At 52.3% G+C, this 21,013-nt stretch overlaps 1 protein-coding gene across 1 annotated transcript in view; it reads left to right on the forward strand.

Annotated features, from left to right (window-relative positions):
- Positions 1-414: 414 nt before the first annotated feature.
- Positions 415-21,013, forward strand: part of COL22A1 (collagen type XXII alpha 1 chain) — a 233,432-nt gene continuing 212,833 nt past the window's right edge. The window contains exons 1-2 of the mRNA XM_022555244.2: positions 415-537; positions 4,888-5,454. Coding sequence (XP_022410952.1) covers positions 447-537; positions 4,888-5,454 — 658 coding nt within the window. The 5' untranslated portion in view covers positions 415-446. The remainder of the gene's footprint in view (positions 538-4,887; positions 5,455-21,013) is intronic.

Below are 21,013 nucleotides of genomic sequence, written 5' to 3' on the forward strand. Positions count from 1 at the left end.
CCTCTTGTGACATGTTAAACGAATGAAACAGCCTATTAATGTCTAAAAGTAGAAAATATGATCGGAATAATGATGGTACTGTAACAGGCCATAGCCTTAGGGAGCCGATAATGTGGGGCCTGACAGGTCCTTAACACGAATTTGCTAATGGATGGATGTGGGGGAAGGGCTGGATGAATCAGTGACCGGGAGGTAACACTGGGCTTTGCTCTTAGAAAGTCACACCTTTGGCTGTGTGAAGAGTGGAGTCTGAGCAGTGGAGACAGGGGGGAGGCTGGGTCTGGGGAATTCCTCCCACGTGAGGCCCAGAGGTTACTTCCTGCAGCTTCTCAGCTCAAGGGCCCTCCTCTAAAGGCGTGTCTTTCTCCACACAGGACATGTTCCAGTAGACCCTAACGGCGTCTCTTCCTGGCCCAGAAACGCTTGTTCCCAAGCACGAGAGAGCCATGGGCAGCCTGCACGGGAGCGTCGTGGCCCATCTCCTCTGGATGCTGCTGCTCTGGAGTGGGGACAGCAGCTGTCAGGCCCAGAGGGCAGGTGGGGCTGGAGGCTGTGCCAGGCTGAAGACAGAGCCGTCTGTGTGCGCGTCCGTGCGTGTGTGGGTGTGGGCCTCGGGGTGGGCTAGCGCCTGTGCGTGAGAGAGTGCGGGTCATCACAGGGGAGGTGCCAGCTGTCCCCCAGCTGGTGTGTCAGAATCAGTCGTGCAGCCGGGGCGTGTGCATGTGTGTGTGAGAGTGGACACACACCTTTTTCTTTTTTTTTAATTGGAGTATAGTTGCTTTGCAATATTGTGTTAGTTTCTGCTGTGCAGCAAAGTGAATCAGCTATACGTATACATACATGCCCTCTTTTTTAGATGTCCTTCCCATTTAGGTCACCACGGAGCATTGAGTAGAGTTCCCTGTGCTCTACAGTAGCTTCTCATTAGTTATCTATTTTATACATAGTAGCGTGTATATGTCAATCCCAATCTCCCAATTCATCACATCCCCCCTCCTTCCCCTCTTGGTATCCTTAAGTCTGTTCTCTATACATGTGTCTCTATTTCTGCTTTGCAAATTAGTTGATATGTACCATTTCTCTAGATTCCACATATAAGTGATAGTATATGATAGTTGTTTTTCTCTTTCTGACTTCACTCTGTACGACAGTCTCTAGGTCTATCCACGTCTCTGCAAATGGCACTATTTCGTTCCTTTTTATGGCTGAGTAATACTCCATTGTATATATGTACCCCATCTTCTTTATCCATTCCTCTGTTGATGGACATTTAGGTTGCTTCAACACACATCTTGTGTCAATCATAGAATGTGTTGAAGGTGTGTCTCTGTTGAGTGCATACAGGGTTTGGGGACAGTGGGCAGGTTAGTGCCCTGCTGTGTTGTCTGGCTCTGTGAGGACGTTGGACCACATCCTGGGGGGCGCTGGATGCCCTGGAGTCCAGCCAGAAGAGGCGGCTGGGACAGTGAGTGGACGGGAAGTGGGGAAGTTATTGTAGCAGAGGAGGCCCGGGAGGGAGGGGGTGAGAAGTGACAGGAGGGTTTGCCCACCTGTCTGAGGGCCTCCTGGGAGGAGTCACTGTCAGTGGGGGACATGGAGAAGGGGTCAGGGACCTGAGCTGGTCTGGTCTGTATCACAGCACCCAGCCCAGAGCCCGCGCGCTGCGTCCACGGCACACAGCTGGACCGGATCTCAGGGAGAGCGCCTGTCACTATACGGCTGGGTGTAAAATGCTGCCCCCATTTTACAGATGAGGAACTGAGGTAACAGATGCCCACTACTGTATATAAAATAAACAGCAAGGACCTCCTTATAGCACAGGGAACTATATTCGCTATCTTGTAATAATCTATAATGGAAAAGAATTTTTAAAAAGAATATAGATATATACATCTATATGCATGACTGAATCACTTTGCTATACACCTGAAACTAACACAGTATTGTAAATGGACTATACTTCAATTTTGAAAAGTGCTGGAAAAAAAAGAGAGAGGCTCCTATCCCCCTACCTCCATCCCCGTGAGGCTGGGGGACACAAGAAGTGCTGACCAGAGCCAAGCCCTTTATCCGGGGCCTCCAAAGAAGATGAAAAACAAACAACGGACCCCGGAGGCTTCCGTTTCTCCATCGTTTTACAAAGCTCCGCTTTGCCTGAGCCTCACAAAGCCCGGCTGTCTAGAAAGACGGTGATGAGTGTGGGCGTCCTGGTTTTCATGGGAGGAATGTGGGGCTTCCTAGGAGCTTTCTGTGTCCCCTGGGGTGACCCCACGTGCCCAGGCCATACCCAGGATTATCAAATTCAGAAGTGGGAAGGCCCAAGGACCTTTTGTCCGTGCCCTCATTTCACAGAGTGGCGGCCCAGGGGAAGCAGTCGCCTGCCGGGTCACAGGGCCCTTGCCTGTGGCAGAGCCGAGGCCAGAAGCCAGGACCCTTCCCACCACATCTCTCTTCATTCTCACCTGCCCAAGACCCAGCCTGCTCCCTGGCCTCCAGGAGAAAGTGGCCCCTTGGCGAGGCCTCCTGCACAAATGAACCTTCTGCAGCCTAGAGGATTACAGCCGCAGGGCGGGCCCTCCCTGGCGCACAGCAGCAATTATTCTGATCAGGCTGGGACATCACTGTCCCAAAGACAAAAGGATGACCTTTTGTGTCAAGAAGAAACACTCCCCAGGAATTATCTCTGAGTCCACACATCTGGGCGGACACACTTCTAAAACTCTAATCCTGTTAGGGGATCAATCCGGCGAAGGCAGGGATTCATTTCAGCTCCTCAGCGGATCGGACCTGGATTTTAAAAACTAGAGGGGAAGGTAGATGTGGAAAATTCAAGGGAGGCACTGGCTCAGGGCAGGATAAGAAGTATTTGTGTGTGTGTGTATAAATATGCCTAGCTTTATTTTTCTGTTTTTTGAACTTAATGCATTGCTTGTAAACACAAAATCCGAAGTACAAAGGAATACCATTCACTCATGGTTCTGCTTGCCAGAAATAAGCTATGTTTCTTTTTGTAGCTTCTCTCCTGAATACACAGTTGTGCACAGAGACACACATGCTTTTCATACCCAACAACAGAGTGGAAAATGTCTCCACATTGGTAAATAAGGGTTACTGCAGGGCCCGGCCACGGCTGTGGTGGCTTCCTGGCATCCCACTGAATGAGTACAGGAGGAGTATTATTTAAGTAGTTCCCTATGGGTGATCATGGAGGTGGTCTCCAGAATTTTGCTTGGCAGTGCTGCCATGAACTTCCTTATACATCTTTATTTTTTTCCCCTTCCATTTATCTGCTAGTTTGCTTCAGTTAAATCACAGAGTCTGGAATTGGTGGATCCAAAGATACCCTCTTCTGTAAAAGGCTTTTAGGACCCTGACAGTGGGGTGACAAAACCCATGGCCACTTCTTGAGCCCACAAAGGCACTCTCCTTACGCTCTCACTGGCTACCACGGTCTCTCTGACTTTTGCCAGTTGGACAGTTTAACAAAGTGGGATTCTTTTTCTTTTTTTGGTTTGTTTTTATTTTATTTTCACTAATCAGATGTTTGTGCCAGGTGTTCCCAAAGCCTGATTAGTTGCTGCTGTCGGCATGGCCAAGACTCAGATTCCAGAAGAATCGAGACAAGGGCGTTTTGATGGTTCCCCTGTATATTTGTGCAGCACTTTGGAGTTTAGAAGATACTTTTTCTCATATTACCTAACTGTGAAATGGGGACGAACAAGCTCTCTGCACAGGGCTGCCCTGAGGATCAGAAATAAATTATATAGTGCTGCATTTTGTTTAATCAAAAGCATCACATAGCTTATATAAAATTTATATTTGTAAAAATATAAGCATATTTTTTATAGAGCACTATAGAGCTTCTAAAATATATGAATGCAGTCTAACTTACGTGATTTCTAATAGTGAAATACTTTTAACTGTTTAACTATCTGACAAGAGAGGACTGGCTAAATAAATTATGCTCATCCCTGCAGTGGAATCTCTGCAGCCATAGAAACCGGCATTATCACACTGGAAATGGGCTCCCAGAGCATCGCTGGATGCGGTAAAACCAGCTGATATACCAGTGCGTCTGGTACAGGCCCACTTCCATCGATAATTATATGGAAATAGCACATAAATAAATACACCGTGGGCTAGCAGTGGTTATCTCGGAGCAGATGGAAATATGAGCGTTTAAAGATTTTTTGATTGCCTTTTCTGCTTTTTCTGAAATGGGCGTGCATTATTTATAGTAGGTTTGAAAGATAATGAAGTCACTTTCGAACCAAAGTAATGGGAATAAAGAAATGGGTACGGTAGTGTTCCATGATTGTTACTCACTTATATAAATATATATATAAGCTATATATAAAATTATACATATTTATATAACATCCATATATTATATAATATATAATTATATATGTATTATTCACTTATATACATATATAATTATATTATATATAATTATGCATATATATTTTATCTATCATTACATAGTATATTATATATAATTGTATATGTTATTCACTTTTAGAAATATATATAAACTATAATTATATAGTTCTATATTAGTATATTTTATATACAATTATATATGGTATCCACTTGTATAAATATACGTATTAGCTATATATATAAATATATATGTTAACTATATCTATAGGCAGCTGAACCTCACAGCAACCTCGGAGAGACTCCCAGTCATGTGACCTTTAGGGACCCGAGGCTGGGGCTTTAAGGCAGCAGCCGAGGCCCCGCTCCCGCCCCGCAGCGCGAGGCCGAGTGGGCGGGGCTTGGAGGCAGGTCTGCGAGACCCGGATGACCACGCCTCCCGCCCCCAAGGACCTTGCCTTTCCTGCGACCCAGCGGCTCCCGTCGCCCTTTTTGTCGCCCCTGCAGGTTGCAAAACCGTCCACTACGACCTGGTCTTCCTCCTGGACGCCTCCTCGAGCGTGGGCAAGGAGAACTTCGAGAAGGTCCGGCAGTGGGTGGCCAACCTGGTGGACACGTTCGAGGTGGGCCTGGACCGCACCCGCGTGGGCGTCGTGCGCTACAGCGACCGGCCGACCACGGCCTTCGAGCTGGGCCGCTTCGGCTCACGGGCCGAGGTCAAGGCGGCGGCGCGGCAGCTGGCCTACCACGGCGGCCACACGCACACGGGCGACGCGCTGCGCTACGTCACGCGGCACAGCTTCGCGCCGCGGGCCGGCGGCCGCCCCGGGGACCGCGCCTTCAAGCAGGTGGCCATCCTGCTGACCGACGGTCGCAGCCAGGACCTGGTGCTGCCCGCCGCCGATGCCGCGCACCGCGCAGGCATCCGCATCTTCGCCGTGGGCGTGGGCGAGGCGCTGCGGGAGGAGCTGGAGGAGATCGCCTCCGAGCCCAGGGCCGCGCACGTCTTCCACGTGTCGGACTTCGACGCCATCGACAAGATCTGGGGCAAGCTGCGGCGCCGCCTGTGCGAGAGTGAGTAGGGACCCGCGCGCGGGGCGGGGCGGGGCGGGGCGGGACCCGGCTGCAACGCAGAGCGGGGCCAGAGGCCACCCGGCCAGCTCAGTAACTGAGAGCTCTCCACCCCCAGTCCGGGCCCATCACCCAGGGTCCTGCCCCGTGGGCCCTGCGTTCAGGGAGGCAGAGGTGGAAAGAAAATTAAAGAGAGCTGGGTCCTGAACCCCGCCCAGTCTGAGATACTCGGAGACTGGTTACGTCTCTTGAGTTGCAGCTTCATGTCTGCAATGGGGACCATCCACTGGCCTCCCAGGGCTGTTAAGTCAGAGAAGGTGCCTGCAGAGGCCTGGCCAGAATATCTGCACGCAGAGCTGAGAGACGTCGGGCCCTGCGCCTCTCCTGAGGGGCTGCAGTGAGAGGTCATGGAAGAACGGGGGCACACACCGCCTTTGGGAACTGCCCGAGTCAGTCTGGGCAGGGCGTGACGTGGTCAGATCTTTGTGCAGAATGGAATGCTGGCAGGACAGCGGAGTCCAAGGAGCCCACTGCTGGTCCCAGAGGCCAAGGGCTCTTGACCTCGTGCCCTCTGAGATCACCCGAGGCCTCCGAGTTATTTGCCTGGAATCTTGACTGTGGCTGGGGATGGAGGATGGAGAGGAAGGAGTATGTGGGCAGAGGGGGCAGACAACGGGCAGAGATCCAGGGGCCCCTGGGGCTCTGACCTGGATGGCTGACCTCCAGGACCCTAGTGGGGTCATTCTGAGGCCAGCCCCCTCTCCAGGATAGGAGGGGTGAAGTGAGTTTCTCTTGTGCCGGCCTTTCTCCAGGTTCAGCCTCTGCCTGCTTCACTGGGGTGATGTTTCCTCCTTGCTGGGTAACTTCCGCCTCCAGGGCCCAGGCGGGGGCAGGGAGCAGAGTGTCAGACTCTGTCTTGCCGACTTCTCTGGGGGACTGCGCCCTGGCTGGGGCAGCCCAGAGGGTCGCACCTGAGCAGGGGCAGGGGCCTGGGGCAGTGGAGGAGGGACTGGCAGTGGGAGCAGCTGGCCAGAGAGGCAGGTGCCTTGTCCCAGGGATGGGCCGGGCTTGCAGCTGACTCGTATCTGAGACTGGACGCCCTCGGTTTCTTTACCACTTTGTGGCTTTTTCTCTGCTTACTTATTCACAGATACTTACTGGGGGTCTCATGTTTGTGTGGCCTGACTTCTGAGCCTATAGAAAAAGATAAGACACAGCACCTGCCCTCAAGGCTTTTTCCTAGTCTAGATGGCGGGAAAAGGCACCAAAAAAGGAATGTGATGGGTGGGGTCCTGCTGTGGTTTGGTGGATGGTGACCCTGAGAAGAGGGAGGGCTTCCTGGAGGAGGTGACACGTAGATGGTTTAGAAGACAGAGCTCAAGCTTCAGTGGCTGCACTTAGTCAATGAACTGGAAATGGCCAGAGGAAAGGAGCAGAGTGGAGGATGGTGGCTTTGTGTGATGGTCAAGGCCTAGATGAAGGAGGGCCTTGTGTGCAAGGCGAGGCGTTGGAGGGTTCTTGGCAGGGCGTGACATGGTCAGATCATTATGCAGAATGGAATGCTGGCAGGACAGCAAGCAAAAGGGAGCCCCTTCACAAGACTGCTGGGGAAATTCAGAGAATGGTGCTGGGGCGGGTGGCACACTGATGCCGAGGCCCATTTTACACATGAGGAAATTGATGCCCAGAGTGCTGAGAGACAGTCACCTAGTCTACAGTGTGCAATTCACTGGCCATAGACTTCCTTAGTGACTTCATTTGACCCTCATTGCAACCTCCTAAGGTACAGATGCTCTTCTTTTTGCTGCTGAGGGCATTTAGAATGCTGAGATCATGGGCTTCTGGGCCCTCAGCAGTAGGCCGGAGAGGTGGCGGGGCCACACTGGGGAAGAGGAGAAAGGCAGAAGGAACGGCCCGGGCAGGGCCAGGCGAAGGCTTGATCTAGGTGCATATGCTCAAGAAATCCGGGCTGACAAGAGCCAGACGCTAGGTCACGGGCCTAGCCAAGGGGCAGACATCCAACGTGGTGGCTCAGGGTCCATGAGCACCCAACTACCATCCCAGAGCCTTGATCCAGGGACCCCAGGGACCTAGGAAGCAAGGCTGCTTCTAGACCCTACCCTCTGGCATTTCGTCATCCTGCCAGCCTGGGTTCAAACTGGTTCTGCATCTTGGCAGAGCAGAATGTAGATTTTGAAGAACTTCTGTGCCCAGGGGATGGTTTTGGGACTGCTTCTGACAGCCCTGGAGAGGGCAGGCCACTGAGTCACGTTGCCCGGTGAATACAACGGCGGGGCTGGGCACAGAACCCAGGCCGAATGCTGGCCTCATCCCCCTGTGCCCCCAGAAGACGGATTTCAGCACCATTGACCTTGGGTCTGAGTCAGGGACGATGGTCACAGGTAACAGAAAACCCCACTCTAACTTGCTTAAAGAGTAAAGCAGGTTGACATCACACGGGATGAAGAGACCAGGGGTCAGGCAGCCTCGAGCAGTGAGACCAGGCCCTCTCACTCTCCCTGTTCCCAGGCTCTTCTTTCTTGGTGTTAATTCTGATCTTGGCTGATGTGCGTGTCGGGGTCTCGGCAGTGACCAGTGTTGACTGAAGAGATGCTGATGGGGGTTCTCTTTAGGGAAGATTGAGGTCACCGAGGGATGCCGAGGCACCGGGAATCAGTAGCAGGAGAAGTCGGCTGGTAGCAGGGATGGAAATGATGCTGGGGCCCGTGGGTGGGGAGGGGCTGCCCGTCATGAGCTGTAGTCTCCTCACCTCAGGGAGCAACACGGCTGCCCACTCAACCATGACCCAGAGGGAGCGGGAAAGGAGCCCCTGCCTCACTCCCTGCCTGCTTGGCTGGCACTTCCCGTTGGCCTGACCTCATCTGACACCAGAGGGGCCAGGTGATACGGTGACAGGGGCCAGCCTCCTGGGCTCAGAGCAAGACAGAGAAGGAGAGCAGGGGTGTGGGAGGGAAAAGGAGCTGCCAGCACAAGACAGCTCTGAGTGACCTCAGAGTCGCGAGAGTCCTTGGACCCAGCAGAGGAGAGGGTGACCCACAGGCCCGGGTTCAGTCTGACTGGACGCCTGTAGGCCCTACGACTGTTCCCAGCCCATCGCTGTGGCCTCCGAGTGGAAACAGGCTGACTATCTGGGGCCTAAACCACAGGACCCTGTTTGAAGCTGGGGAGTGGAGTTAATTACCACCTCTCCTCCCTCAAAGAAAGGGGTCTGACCCAGGCAGAAACACCGGGGGCTGTACCCACGGGGCAAGGGCTGCAAGCCCACCCAGCACGCCACACATCCACCGTGATAACATGAGGAGAAACCCACGATTCTCTCTAGACAGGCTTCTCCGAATGCCTGAATAGATGGAAGATTCAAGTTATTCTTAGTCGTCTGAAGGGAATCCGTTTTGTAAATACAGCTGTAGGCTGAGAGGGTCTGCTCTGTTCTGGGGACAGACGAAGCAGAATCTCTGCACAATTGCTTCAATTAGAAACAAAGCAAAACAAATAAAAGAGCGAACAGTAACATAGTGGAAAGCACGTAGTAGATTAAATCAAGGAGCATCACAGCATCCAAACAGCTAGAAGTCTTTTGGCCCAGGGAGGGCACCTATGGGTGACTTGGCAGCCTGAATCAGAGCCGTTCTGACAGGGGCTTCACACTCATGATCTGGGAAATCGTAGACTAACAATGTGGGGTTTTGGTGTCGTGATCAGTCCACCCAACCCCCTCGTTCGTTCATTCAACAGCCGTAGTGTGTTCACGCTAATCCGTTCATTCATCCAACTTCAACCCAACCACGTGTTGTAAGCATTGGTTCAGTTCAGTCCATCCACCCATCCATTCGTTCATTCACTCGTTCATTCAGCAGTCACACACTGAGTGAGTCCTCTGCTGGGCACACGCCAGGTGCCCAGGATGCAGTCTTTTTCCTTGAGAAGCTTTTATCTCCAGGAGGCAGCAGGGAAGTGACAGATTATTGCACCATGGACTGTGCACGCTGGTTACCACCTGCCACTGGAAATTTCTGTTAGTTTATCTGCCTACAAGCTGCCTTCACATATAAGAATATAAGCTTCACGAGGGAAAGTCTGTTTCTTGCGGTGCCAGCACCTGGAACAGAGCCTGCTATGTAGGAGGAGCTGCCTAAATATTGTTTAAAAGAAATCGAGAGCAGCGGCCCGGAGTTAGCTCTGTGCTCCCTGCTGCACTTGTGGTGCTGTGCACATCAGAAGCACTCACGCAATGATCTACCGCCTCCCAAATGCCAAGAATATTCAGCAGATCTGAACTCATAGCCAGCAGTAACTCAGTATTTCACTTGTGCGTATTTTGGTTATCAGAGACAAACAGTTGGATTTTTTTTTTCCCCTTTAAAAACAAAACCTTGGGCTTCCCTGGTGGCGCAGTGGTTGAGAGTCCGCCTGCCGATGCAGGGGACGCGGGTTCGTGCCCCGGTCCGGGAAGATCCCACATGTCGCGGAGCAGCTGGGCCCGTGAGCCATGGCCTCTGAGCCTGCACGTCCGGAGCCTGTGCTCCGCAACAGGAGAGGCCACAACAGTGAGAGGCCCGCGTACTGCAAAAAACAACAAAAAAAAAAACCCTTTATTTTATTTTTTTTAACATGTTTATTGGAATATAATTGCTTTACAATGGTGTGTTAGTTTCTGCTTTATAAGAAAGTGAATCAGCTATACATATACATATATCCCCATATCCCCTCCCTCTTGCGTCTCCCTCCCACCCTCCCTATCCCACCCCTCTAGGTGGTCACAAAGCACCGAGCTGGTCTCCCTGTGCTGTGCGGCTGCTTCCCACCAGCTATCTGTTTTATATTTGGTAGTGTATATATGTCCGTGCCACTCTCTCACTTCATCCCAGCTTACCCTTACCCCTCCCCGTGTCCTCAAGTCCATTCTCTGCATCTGCGTCTTTATTCCTGTCCTGCAATGGTTCTTCAGAACCTTTTTTTTTTTTGATTCCATATATATGTGTTAGCATATGGTATTTGTTTTTCTCTTTCTGACTTACTTCACTCTGTATGACAGACTCTAGGTCCGTCCACCTCACTAAATAACTCGATTTCATTTCTTTTTATGGCTGAGTAATATTCCATTGTACGTATGTGCCACATCTTCTTTATCCATTCATCTGTCGATGGACACTTAGGTTGCTTCCATGTCCTGACTATTGTAAATAGGGCTGCAGTGAGCATTGTGGTACATGACTCTTTTTGAATCATGGTTTTCTCAGGGTGTGTGCCCAGTAGTGGGATTGCTGGGTCGTATGGTAGTTCTATTTTTATTTTTTTAAGGAAGCTCCATACTGTTCTCCATAGTGGCTGTATCAATCAACATTCCCACCAACAGGGCAGGAGGGTTCCTTTTTCTCCACACCCTCTCCAGCATTTATCGTTTGTGGATTTTTTGATGATGGCCATTCTGACTGGTGTGAGGTGATACCTCATTGTGGTTTTGATTTGCATTTCTCTAATGATTAGTGATGTTGAGCATCCTTTCATGTGTTTGTTTGCAATCGGTACATCTTCTTTGGAGAAATGTCTGTTTGGATTTTGAGGGCTGGTGAGGGTCTGGAGGAGGCAGGCTGGGATGGGCTGAATCTTCCGATGACAGGACAGATGCAGAGGAAGAGGACCCTGACCCGACTCCCTGGGCTGTGAACAGCACTGAGAGAGTCTCCTGTTCTCTGAGCACCAAACGTTTTGAAGGCTGATGAGGGTCTTTGCATTACACTCTCACTCTGTCCCCACCCAGCCCGGTTGGCAGGGCCGGGGGGCTGGGTGTCCCTGCTGACGTTTTGCACGTGGGGAAGCCACCAGTGCTCTAGACCCGTGCTGGCCATCACATGTGGGCACTGACCAGTCTGGGGCTGGTCTGAACTGAGAAGTGCTGTGAGTGACATACACGCCAGATTTTGTGGGCGTGGCATGAAAAAGAGAGTAAAGCATCTCATGCATATTTTTTATATATATTGATTACATATTTAAATGATAATGTGTTGGAAATTTAGGGTTTATACAATATATTCCTAAAATCAACCTCACCTGGTTCTTTTTACTTTTTAAAAATTGCGGCTTCTAGCGGATCTAACTTTACATGTGAGGCTTACCTGTGAGGCTCTTCTCCACCTCTGCTTCCTCTTCCTTTGCCCTTGTTCTTCTTCTGTGATGCTGCTGCTGCAGACGGAGAACGGAGGTCTGATCGCTTCTAGAGCCCATGCTTTCCAGGCAGCCTGGCTACAGAAGGGAGGAGGGGCAGTTCTGGGGGACAGAGGGGAAGCTGAGTCCCAGGTCAGTGCACAGGAAGTGAGGGGCCAGTGCGGCGGCCCCGCTCCTAAGGCAGCACAGGCGGGGGTCTGGAGGCAGTGGCTGGTCTGGCCTGGAAGCCCAGCTGGGAGTGACCGTGTGAGCAGAGGAGGGGTGACGTGGGGACAGGACCAGGCCTGGGATGGGGCAGCGCTTCTTCAGGGTGGCCATTGCAGAAGCTTCTCTTTGTCCAGATTGCTCCTGGACCACCCGTGGGCCTGACCTGTCCTTGTTCTCAGGCCTCAGGGTGCCGTCGTTCACCACTGCTTAGAGCAGAATTCCTGGGCACATCCTGCTTCCTAAGTCATAGCTGCACATAGGATAACTTAGTGCTGCCCCGTGATTTTTCTCTAACGCATTTATGGCTTACCCTGTGTGTCCATCCGTTCTCAGAATTAATAGGCACAACACTTAACGTTGGCGTTCAGACCTTAGCCACTCCTGATTGGTCGGTGACGTGGCTGGTTAGGATCTCTCCCCGAGGAGGCCCCGCTGGCAGGGAGCAGAGCCGGGTGTTTCACCCCATTCTGTTTGACCGCAGGGCCTGAGTTCTTTCTGGTCACTGTGGATATTTAGGAAGCATCTTTAAATCCACCATGGCATTGAAGCCTCTCCCCAACCCCCTAAGTCAGTTCCTGCTTTTTCCTCTTCTGTTGCTGATGGCACTGAGGGGCTGAGGGGCTTATCCGGGATCACAGGCAACCAGGCTCTCAGCTCTTCACATAGCTCAGAACCTGCTGCCTGCAAGTCTGAGTTTTTTCACGCTATCCTTCTGTAATCCTATTGGATGCCTAATTATTGAACCCTCCCAATGCCTGGCCCAGGCCTGGCTCACGCCCAGTGACCAGTGGCTGTTTGTTGAAATGATAAATGGAGCTCACTGTACTTGAAGAAATCATCATCCCTGTTCCGCAAACGAAAGATTCTGCGCACACCTAGGAGGGGAGCAGCGACAGCAGCGGCAGCAGCCACGCGCGGCGGTGTTGTTAGAGATGCACCTTCTAGCGTCGCCGCTTCGGCGGCCTCACCCAGTGGCCTCCCCTGAGATCTGCTGCGGCCCGTGGCTCACTGTCCCCCGGCCTTGGGCTCATCCAGGGAAGCGCCTCCGTGTCACGGCATCAGTTCCTGCCCCTCTGTGACCTGATGAGGTTCCCAGGGGACTGGACCTCAGCCCGGCTTCCCGCAGAGCCTGGGGCGGAGGCGCAGCCCCGGAGCCTCGTCTGTAATTAAGAGCTTTTTCTACCCCAGGCTCAGTCGTGGCCACGAAACAGCCTTTATATAGCTGATGGTGTGGCACTTAGTGAGCTTGTGGCATGCCAGCGGCCGCAGCTGGGGGAGCCTCTGCCTGCTTCTATTTTGGGGGCACTGTTTGGTGGCCCTGACCCCCCTCCCCCTGCCCCTTAGCCCTTGGGTGTTAGTGTGGATGAGGGCACAGAAGCGGCCGCTTGTGCCTCTGTGGTTCATGACACAAAGCCTCCCTCTCTCTGTGTGTTGTGTGTCCATGTGCTGTTCCAGTGAGTTTTGTCTACTGGATGCAATACTCCCCATGACGACACACACACACACACACACACAGAGAGAGAGAGAGAGAGGGAGGGAGAGAGAGAGAGAGGGAGAGAGAGGCTTGTTTGGTGTGAGGCGGGGATGGATTTTATGGTTCTCCTGCAGTTCACACTGGAAAAACGTCAGCATCTCTACCCCAGCCGCGCATTTTGAGAGTGCGTGACTCTGCGTGTGTCCCCCGCCACTCCGAGGAGAGGCTCAGCTTCCTGTACTGGTTAGACCCGCTCACAGATTCAGCCGCTGTGATCCTAAGTGAGGTCAGTCTGGGGGCGGGTACTGGGATTCTTTGAGAGGCTCTTTCTTGCTTTTGACCGTGGCTGTCACAGACCACTGCATCTTCAGATGAGGGGATCGTTAGGTTCGCTTGAAAATTTGTTCTATGCTTTTTTCTTCTTGTAGCAGAAAACAGCTTGAGTAAATAACACAACTTACTTGTGTCACTGGGACCAGGCTAGATAGACCTTGCAGGACACCAGCTCACAGCGGTGCAGGTCTCAGGGGTCTTTACTGCACTGTTGGGTTCTTTCTTCAGCACAGATTGTTTGTTCCCCTCTTATCTCCCAGACATTGTTGTGAGGCAAGGGGATCACGATGATGAGCGATTCATGCGATCCTGCCTTTAGGGCAGTACTTTCCAGAAAGGAAGGGAGATGGAGAAAAAACAAGATCAAGTAAGCGGGAAGGTGATTTCATAGCGTGGTAAGTGCTTTGAAGGGAGTAAAGCAGGGCCATGTGACGAAGGGTCTCAGGCGGGAGGGTTAGGAAGGCCTGAGTTGATCCAGGAAGAGATCCATGGGCCCAGAGTTCCAGGGAGAGGCAGGTGCCAAAGCCAAGGGCCTGCAGGCGGTGTGGTCCTGATGCTGGAGGAGCAGATGCTGGGGGCCAGGCTGGGGGCAGGGGCAGTCACAGTGCCCACGAGGAGAGCGTTACCACTGCCACTGTCGGGGGCAGATGTCGAGGCTTAGCTCTGCAGCTCAGCTCTCCCAAGTCCACCTGCCAGGAGGAGGCCAGGAATCAGCCAGAAGCAGAGCGCACCTCAACCCCCTGGAATAGTCTGTCCCCTCGACGGCCCAGAGATGACACCCACGGGGAGCCTGGGGCTGGCTGTCGGCATGTCTGGGTGGCGTGTCCAGCCTGGGAGTTTCTTTGGGTCTGTCTCCCTTAGGACCTGAGTCTCGTAGTCATCAGAGAGGGGACAGCCCTGCTGGTGGCTTTGTCCCCAGTGACCAAGTCTTCCTGTCCCCACCCCTGTCTCCATCCCCACATCCCTCTGCGTGGCCTGGAGACTCAGAGATGAACTCAGCACACACATACGTGCGTGCGTACCTATGCACATACGCCACACACACACACACACACACACACACACACATACGCGTATCTGGGAGCACGTGTTCCCACGAGGCGACCCGCCCAGCTCGTCCTCTGGGTGGGCCTGAAGCCCGGGCAGAATCAGCGGCCGCCTCAGCTGTGGGTTTGGAGCTGCCACGCGGATGCCTGTGGCCTGGCTCTCGGGGCCACACCAGCCTCGGGAAGCACGGCTGGGGCCCCGCCCTTGGCCCAAAGGTCACTGGGAGCGCCTCCCGGGTAAACTTGTCATGACTGAGGTCACCCCCTGGAAACAATCATCGGGTTACTTAATTCTGATTATGTGCTGGGGAATTTTATTAGAAAATTACTGAAATTGAGGGAAAACTAAAATCACCCGTCGTTAATTTTTCATTTGTGTACATCAAGGAAGAAGAAATAGTCTCCCAGCTCTGCCCAGCCAGGCCCAAGCCTGACGAGGCCCCTGCCCGACTCCTTTCTCTGCTACATCTGCATGACCCCCTGTAAAAACCCCAGCTCTTCTGCCTCAGCCTCTGCTGATCCAGGGGATGCGGCTCATCTCGTCCACACTTTCTAACCCGTGTGTCCCGCTCCACGTGAGGAGCAGGTACCCTCGTGTCCTGAGTTCTCCCCAGCCTGCCCGTCACTCTCTCTGCTTCTGGGTTCTGGTTTCTCATGGCGGCAGCACTTTTAGTACTGAGCTCCGTGTGGATTTGTCCCGGCAGGTAGATTCCCAGAGGAGGTTTGCACGTGCACCGTGATTCCCACAGTGCAGCCCGTGGGCTGGCGGCGGAGGCCGTGGCGCGTGCTGGTTCAGCCCCAGCGCCTGGAGCAGCCTAGCCCTGCCTCTTCACCCTGGGTGAAGCCTCAGGCCAGTTCCCTAACCTCCTTCTGCCTTGCATGTTCATTGGTACAAAGAGGATGATGGTGACATTTCCACCTTGTAGAGTGTTGTGAAGACCTAAGCGTTGGGACGAGGAAAACACTTAGCACAGTGGTGGCCCTGAGCACACGCCCTACAGCTGTCTGCTCTTACTTTGTGGGTGTGATTTTTATGTATGTCTGTATTTTCATCTGTCTCTATCTGTATGTGTATATGTGTATGTATATATTTATATTTTCATCTGTCTCTATCTGTATGTGTGTATGTGTATGTATATATTTATATTTTCATCTGTCTCTATCTGTATGTGTGTATGTGTATGTATATATTTATATTTTCATCTGTCTCTATCTGTATGTGTATATATTACTTTTCAGAATGGTGACTGAGTTCATACGCTTCACTTAAGGCAGTAGTTCTCGACCTCCTTTTGAGGGAACCTATACAGTAAGTCTCCTGCATACAAACAGGTTCCGTTCCGAGAGCGCGTTCGTAAGTCCAGTTTGTTCGTTAAGTCCAACAAAGTTAGGCTAGGTACCCAACTAACACAATCGGCTATACAGTACTGTACTGTAATAGGTTTATAATACTTTTCACACAAATAATACATAAAAACAAACAAACACAAAAGATAAAGCATTGTTAATCTTCCAGTCCAGTACCTGGAAAAGTACAGTGTACAGTACAGCAGCTGGCATCCAGGGGCTGGCATCATCGGGTGAACAGGCCAGAAGAGTTACTGACTGGAGGAGGGAGAGGAGGTGGGAGATGGTAGAGCTGAAGGACCGTCAGCGATAGGAGGCGGAGGGCAAGCTGCCATTTCACTCACGCATGACGCTGATGGCACAGGTTCTGGCTCCTTGCTGGAACCAGATGCGCGTTTGCATCTTTGAAAGTTCGCAACTTGAAGGTTTACTGTAGGGGACTTGCTGTACACGTGGGTTTTTTCCTCTAATTGCCTCCTTCTCCGGACTTGTAATACCACACCTAACTGTCGATCTGTTTATGCTGTTGGGTAAGGTTGAACTTTGGAGAGCCGCAGACCGTTGAAATCGCTAAGGTTTTTTTTTTACCCTCTCCCTCAAAGCTAGTTTTACCTCCTTGGAGGCAATATTACCCCCTTTGAGAATGCATAATTTGGGGCATGTGAAAGGATTACAGGATGAGAATTCAGGGAAGGCCTGAGTTCATATCCTGCCCTCTGTCCCTCGGGAGCTGCAATGATGTGGCATCAGGGTTCAGCAGATGGACTGAGGTCTAAAAGCCCCAGTTAAATACAGCTTTCTCTGTTTGAGAGATTCCTTTTTTAAGCTTCAGTTTTCCCTGTAAATGAAGCCAGTAATATGACTACCTGATGTCTAGAGCCAAGAGAACACACACATAAAAGGCTCCCTTTGTAGCCTGGCACAGAGCTAGTGCCCATCATAATTCAGGCACCGCACTGCCAGGACCACTGATCTGTGGCACAGGGACTGGATGGAACCCCAGCTCTGCCATCTGCCAGCTGGGGGTCCCTGGGCTGGAGTGTGCACCTGTCTGAGCCTTGGTCTCCTTCTCTGTAAAATTGTGGAATTTACCAATCTGGTGAATAATTTACTGTGGTTCTTACTGTTTTTATTGTGCTATTATTATCATACTTAATATTTTTATGGCAAGTCTGTATAAAAACTGTCAAAAACCAAAGCTCCCAGACATGACATGACTGGATCTGAGCTCCCCGTCACAGGAGGGAATCAAGCAGAGTCTAGAAGTTCATCTGCTGTGAGTTCTGTAAAGAAAACTGGCCTGTCCAGGAAGGTGAGACTTTCCTTCATCTAGTGCGTGGGGTGCCAAACCCCGTCCCACAGTCCACATCCCACCAGGCAGAACGTTTTACACACTGAGTTTTATTGGAAGATGTACTTCACGTCAGCTTCTTTACACGTTGTCTGTGGCTCTGTCGGCACAACCGCAAGCTGAGTAGTTGTGACAGAGACCACGTGGCCCACAAGATCTGAAGTATCTACCGTCTGGCACTTTAGAGAAGAAGATTGCCGACCCCTGATAGTGGGTTCTGACGTGATGGCTGGGAATCTGAAGTCGCTGCCACTAACTCCTGGGGTGACCCCGGAGAGGGTGTCCCGTGGAGTGCTGAGTGGGATGGGTGGGAACCCTCCTGGAGGCCCCTTCCCTTCTGTGTCTCCATCACCGTCCTGCGTAATCCCCTCCCCCGTCCGTGTGCTACTGCATTACGGGTGCCTTCTCATCTTGTCAGTTTTAGGGGCGACCCATGTATCCTAGAAAGCTCTCCTACCATCCCAGGTCTTGGACGAGGGTTCATGCGCCAAGTGGGACTAGAGAGGACTTTAAAGGTCAGCTGTGAACCTGTGTCCTGCCGTTGCATCAGCCATGGCACTCTTTGTTCCTGGTGGCGTCCCAGGCAGAGAATGCATCCACGTAGGCGCGACCGTCTCGTTTACTGGTATCGTCATGCCAGGAATTCCAGCCCGGGGGGGTTCAACTGTGCATTTCCCACAGTGGCTTTCGTTTTGAGTTGATAAAGGGATAAAGTATAGTGGCCACAGTGAAATTGGCATTTGCAAAATGTATACACACGTATACACGGTCTGTATATAAATTTGCGTCTATATAGTTAAATACGTGGAGAAATTCTTCATTTCTGAGTGTCTCTCACATCCTGCAGTGAACCTTGTCCTGGCTGAACTGGATTCACACTTGCGAGAGGGCGTGCGGGGCGCGGGGCTTACACGATGTCTGGGGCTTTCCAAGAAATGTGGCTGATTAATTGCGATGCTTCTGATACGGCCTCACGCTTCACGGAAGCCTGAAGGAAAGCAGTTGTCAAAGCCGTACGTTCTCCGTGACTTGTTTTGCTGTAAAATGTGTCTGTCTTTGTCCTTTTAATTACACAGGCTCTGGTTTCTTTGCGTTTATCCACATACAAACACAAGCAGAAACACACACAAAGTCACACACACACAGGCACACAGACACACTCACCCGTGCCCACTCATACATACACATGAGTGTACACATGGGCCCCTCCCCCCCACCCCCCACACACGTGAGCCTAGACGGGGCGGTCAGCACAGCAAACACCCCTTCCTCCTGCCACTCACCCTGGAACAGGCGACGTGTAGCTGCTTAGAAAAATAGAGCTGTATTAAAAATCAGTACCTTTTGAGTGTCTGTCGGCACTTGTGAAATACCTACTCTTATTTTCTGAAGTAGCCAATTTTGCTTGATCCAGTAACGGACACATAGTGTGTTTTTATTTGCTTGTTTTCAGTAAAGGCTCCTGTTCCTTGCATCAGTCTAACGACCAGGTGTAAGGATAAGTGACCAAAGAGGGGACAGTGATAACTGGTGCTCTTGGAGGGTCCCTGAGGGGGCCAGGCCCGTGGGGACTTCAGCTCCCCTGCAGGGTGGCCCGGCCTGGGTGTTTCCCGCTGCACCCGCGTCTGCCTTGGGCCCCAGATTCTGCCCTGTGCTCAGGCTGGGCTGCCCACGAGGCACCCGTGGGCCAGAGCAGCCTGTGCTGGCAGAGGGAGTGGAAACCTCAGTTACAGGAGGTTGGGATGCAGGGCTGATCACCTCCAGTGACCTCTGCTCGCCTTGACTGAACCCTGCGCGGCACGGGGGCGGCGCTGACCCATGAGCCTGGGGCAGGAGAGCAAAAGGAAGCCTGCCTGCTGTGCAGTCTGTGTTTATAAGCCACCCATCAAGTGTAAAAACTGTCCCGGGAAACACGTCCCATCCGCCTAGCGTGGGCCTGGGAGACGGGTGGTTACCTCCCCTTCCAGTGGCATCCAGGACACGGCGGCCCGGGAGGGTCACACCCTGGCCCCAGCCCACCCAGCCCCCTTCTCTTCACACGTCCTATTCACTTGGGCTTGACTCATGGGGGCCTCGTGGGGGCAAGGACACCCCAGGAAACGAGGTCAAGCTCTGCCCACAAACCCCACATATGGCCGCCCCTCACAGCCCCTGGACCCGGGGATTACATGATCCACTCTCGGGAGAACAGGTGGGCAACCGCTGTACCTCTGGAAGTGGGAGTGGGCTGCTTGGGCGAGGAAGTCCAGAGTGGTTTAGAAGAGCAGCATGGGGTCTGAGTGGGTGTGGTCCCTTGGCCTGTCCTCCCCCCTCTGTTTTCTCTTTGTCTCCTTTTTGTCAGGGAGGCAACAAAATGGGGTTGAAAGAATATGCTTTCTGAAATCCAGCAGGCCTGGGTTGTAAACCCAGCTCTGCTGTCCACCGGCTGCGTGGATGTGCGCAGGAGGCATCTCCCCCGTGGGCACGTGGCAAAGAGTCCACAACTATCTGTGGATCCTGAGACCCGAGTTAAGTCTAGGCCCGGTCCCCACGTGCCCACTTCAGAGAGGCCTCAGCCAGAGCGCAGAGGAAGCAAAGCCGCCTTTGGGAGTGCAGCGCAGCGAGCCCCGTGCCCACTCCCACGGTCTCAACCTCCTCCCGGTCCGGGATGCAAAAATCTTGGCCTAGAAAGTGAAAATAACCAGTTCAGCACTGTTTCTTTGCACACTGGAACTTAGAGGTAAGATGGACTGCAGTGACCTTGACCCCTTGAGACCAGGCCCCAGACGCCAAAGCTGAAGAGGTACTGGGGTCACAGGGAGAGTGGCCCAGGCCAGCTGGAGTCTGGAGTGACACCCGGAGTCCGCCCCTTCCGCCTTCTCCTTGCTCTGCATGAACTTGACATCACAGCCCACCTTCAGGGAGGGATGACCAGAAACACCTAACTAGGATCCCTGGCTCCTCAGCTGAGGGTTCCAGTGTCAGCCAGCCTCTGCAGCATTTCCATTGTCACTGGGCGGATGAGCAGGGCCTGGCCAGTGGTGTCCAGCATGATGTCCGTGAGACTGTTGTTGGTTGGAGGCCACAAAGGGCCTTGAGCATAAAAAAAAAAAAAAAAGGGAGCCAGTAAACCTGTAGTGAATGTGCAGGTCTTTTAAAGTTCTGAGCACTAGAGAATTTTCTTCCTCCCTCCCTCCCTCCCTCTCCCTCTCTTTTTTTCCTCTTTTTTCATCTCAACTTCTGAGGCCCAGCAGTTTGTGTCGTAGGTCACTGCTTGGATGCTTAAGCTGATGGACCTTGGCTTGAAGTCCTGCGTTTGCCATTTTCATCTCTTTACTTGCCTCCTGACTTCTGTGCTTGGCTTCCTCATCTGTAGAATGGGTGCACTAGTCCCACCTTCTCCTATGAAAATTCAATATGTTAAAGTATGAAAGTGCTTCCAGCAGTGCCTGCCACAGAGCAGGTGCCGGGCACTTGTCCTTGAGGAAGCACCTGGGTGCTCTGACTCTCGGTGTCCTTGTCTGAAACATGGGGATGAGAAAACCCACCTGGTGGCCTTGTTACAGCATTTTACTCGTGGGTCCAGGAACTCTTGATGAAATGCTGTCCGTGAGCTGGAAACTGTGACTGCAGGTCAGG

This window comes from Delphinapterus leucas, chromosome 17, assembly GCF_059928025.1.
Source record: "Delphinapterus leucas isolate spDelLeu-1000000601 "Yukka" chromosome 17, BTC_Dleu_Yukka2, whole genome shotgun sequence".
NCBI classification, from domain to species: domain Eukaryota; kingdom Metazoa; phylum Chordata; class Mammalia; order Artiodactyla; family Monodontidae; genus Delphinapterus; species Delphinapterus leucas.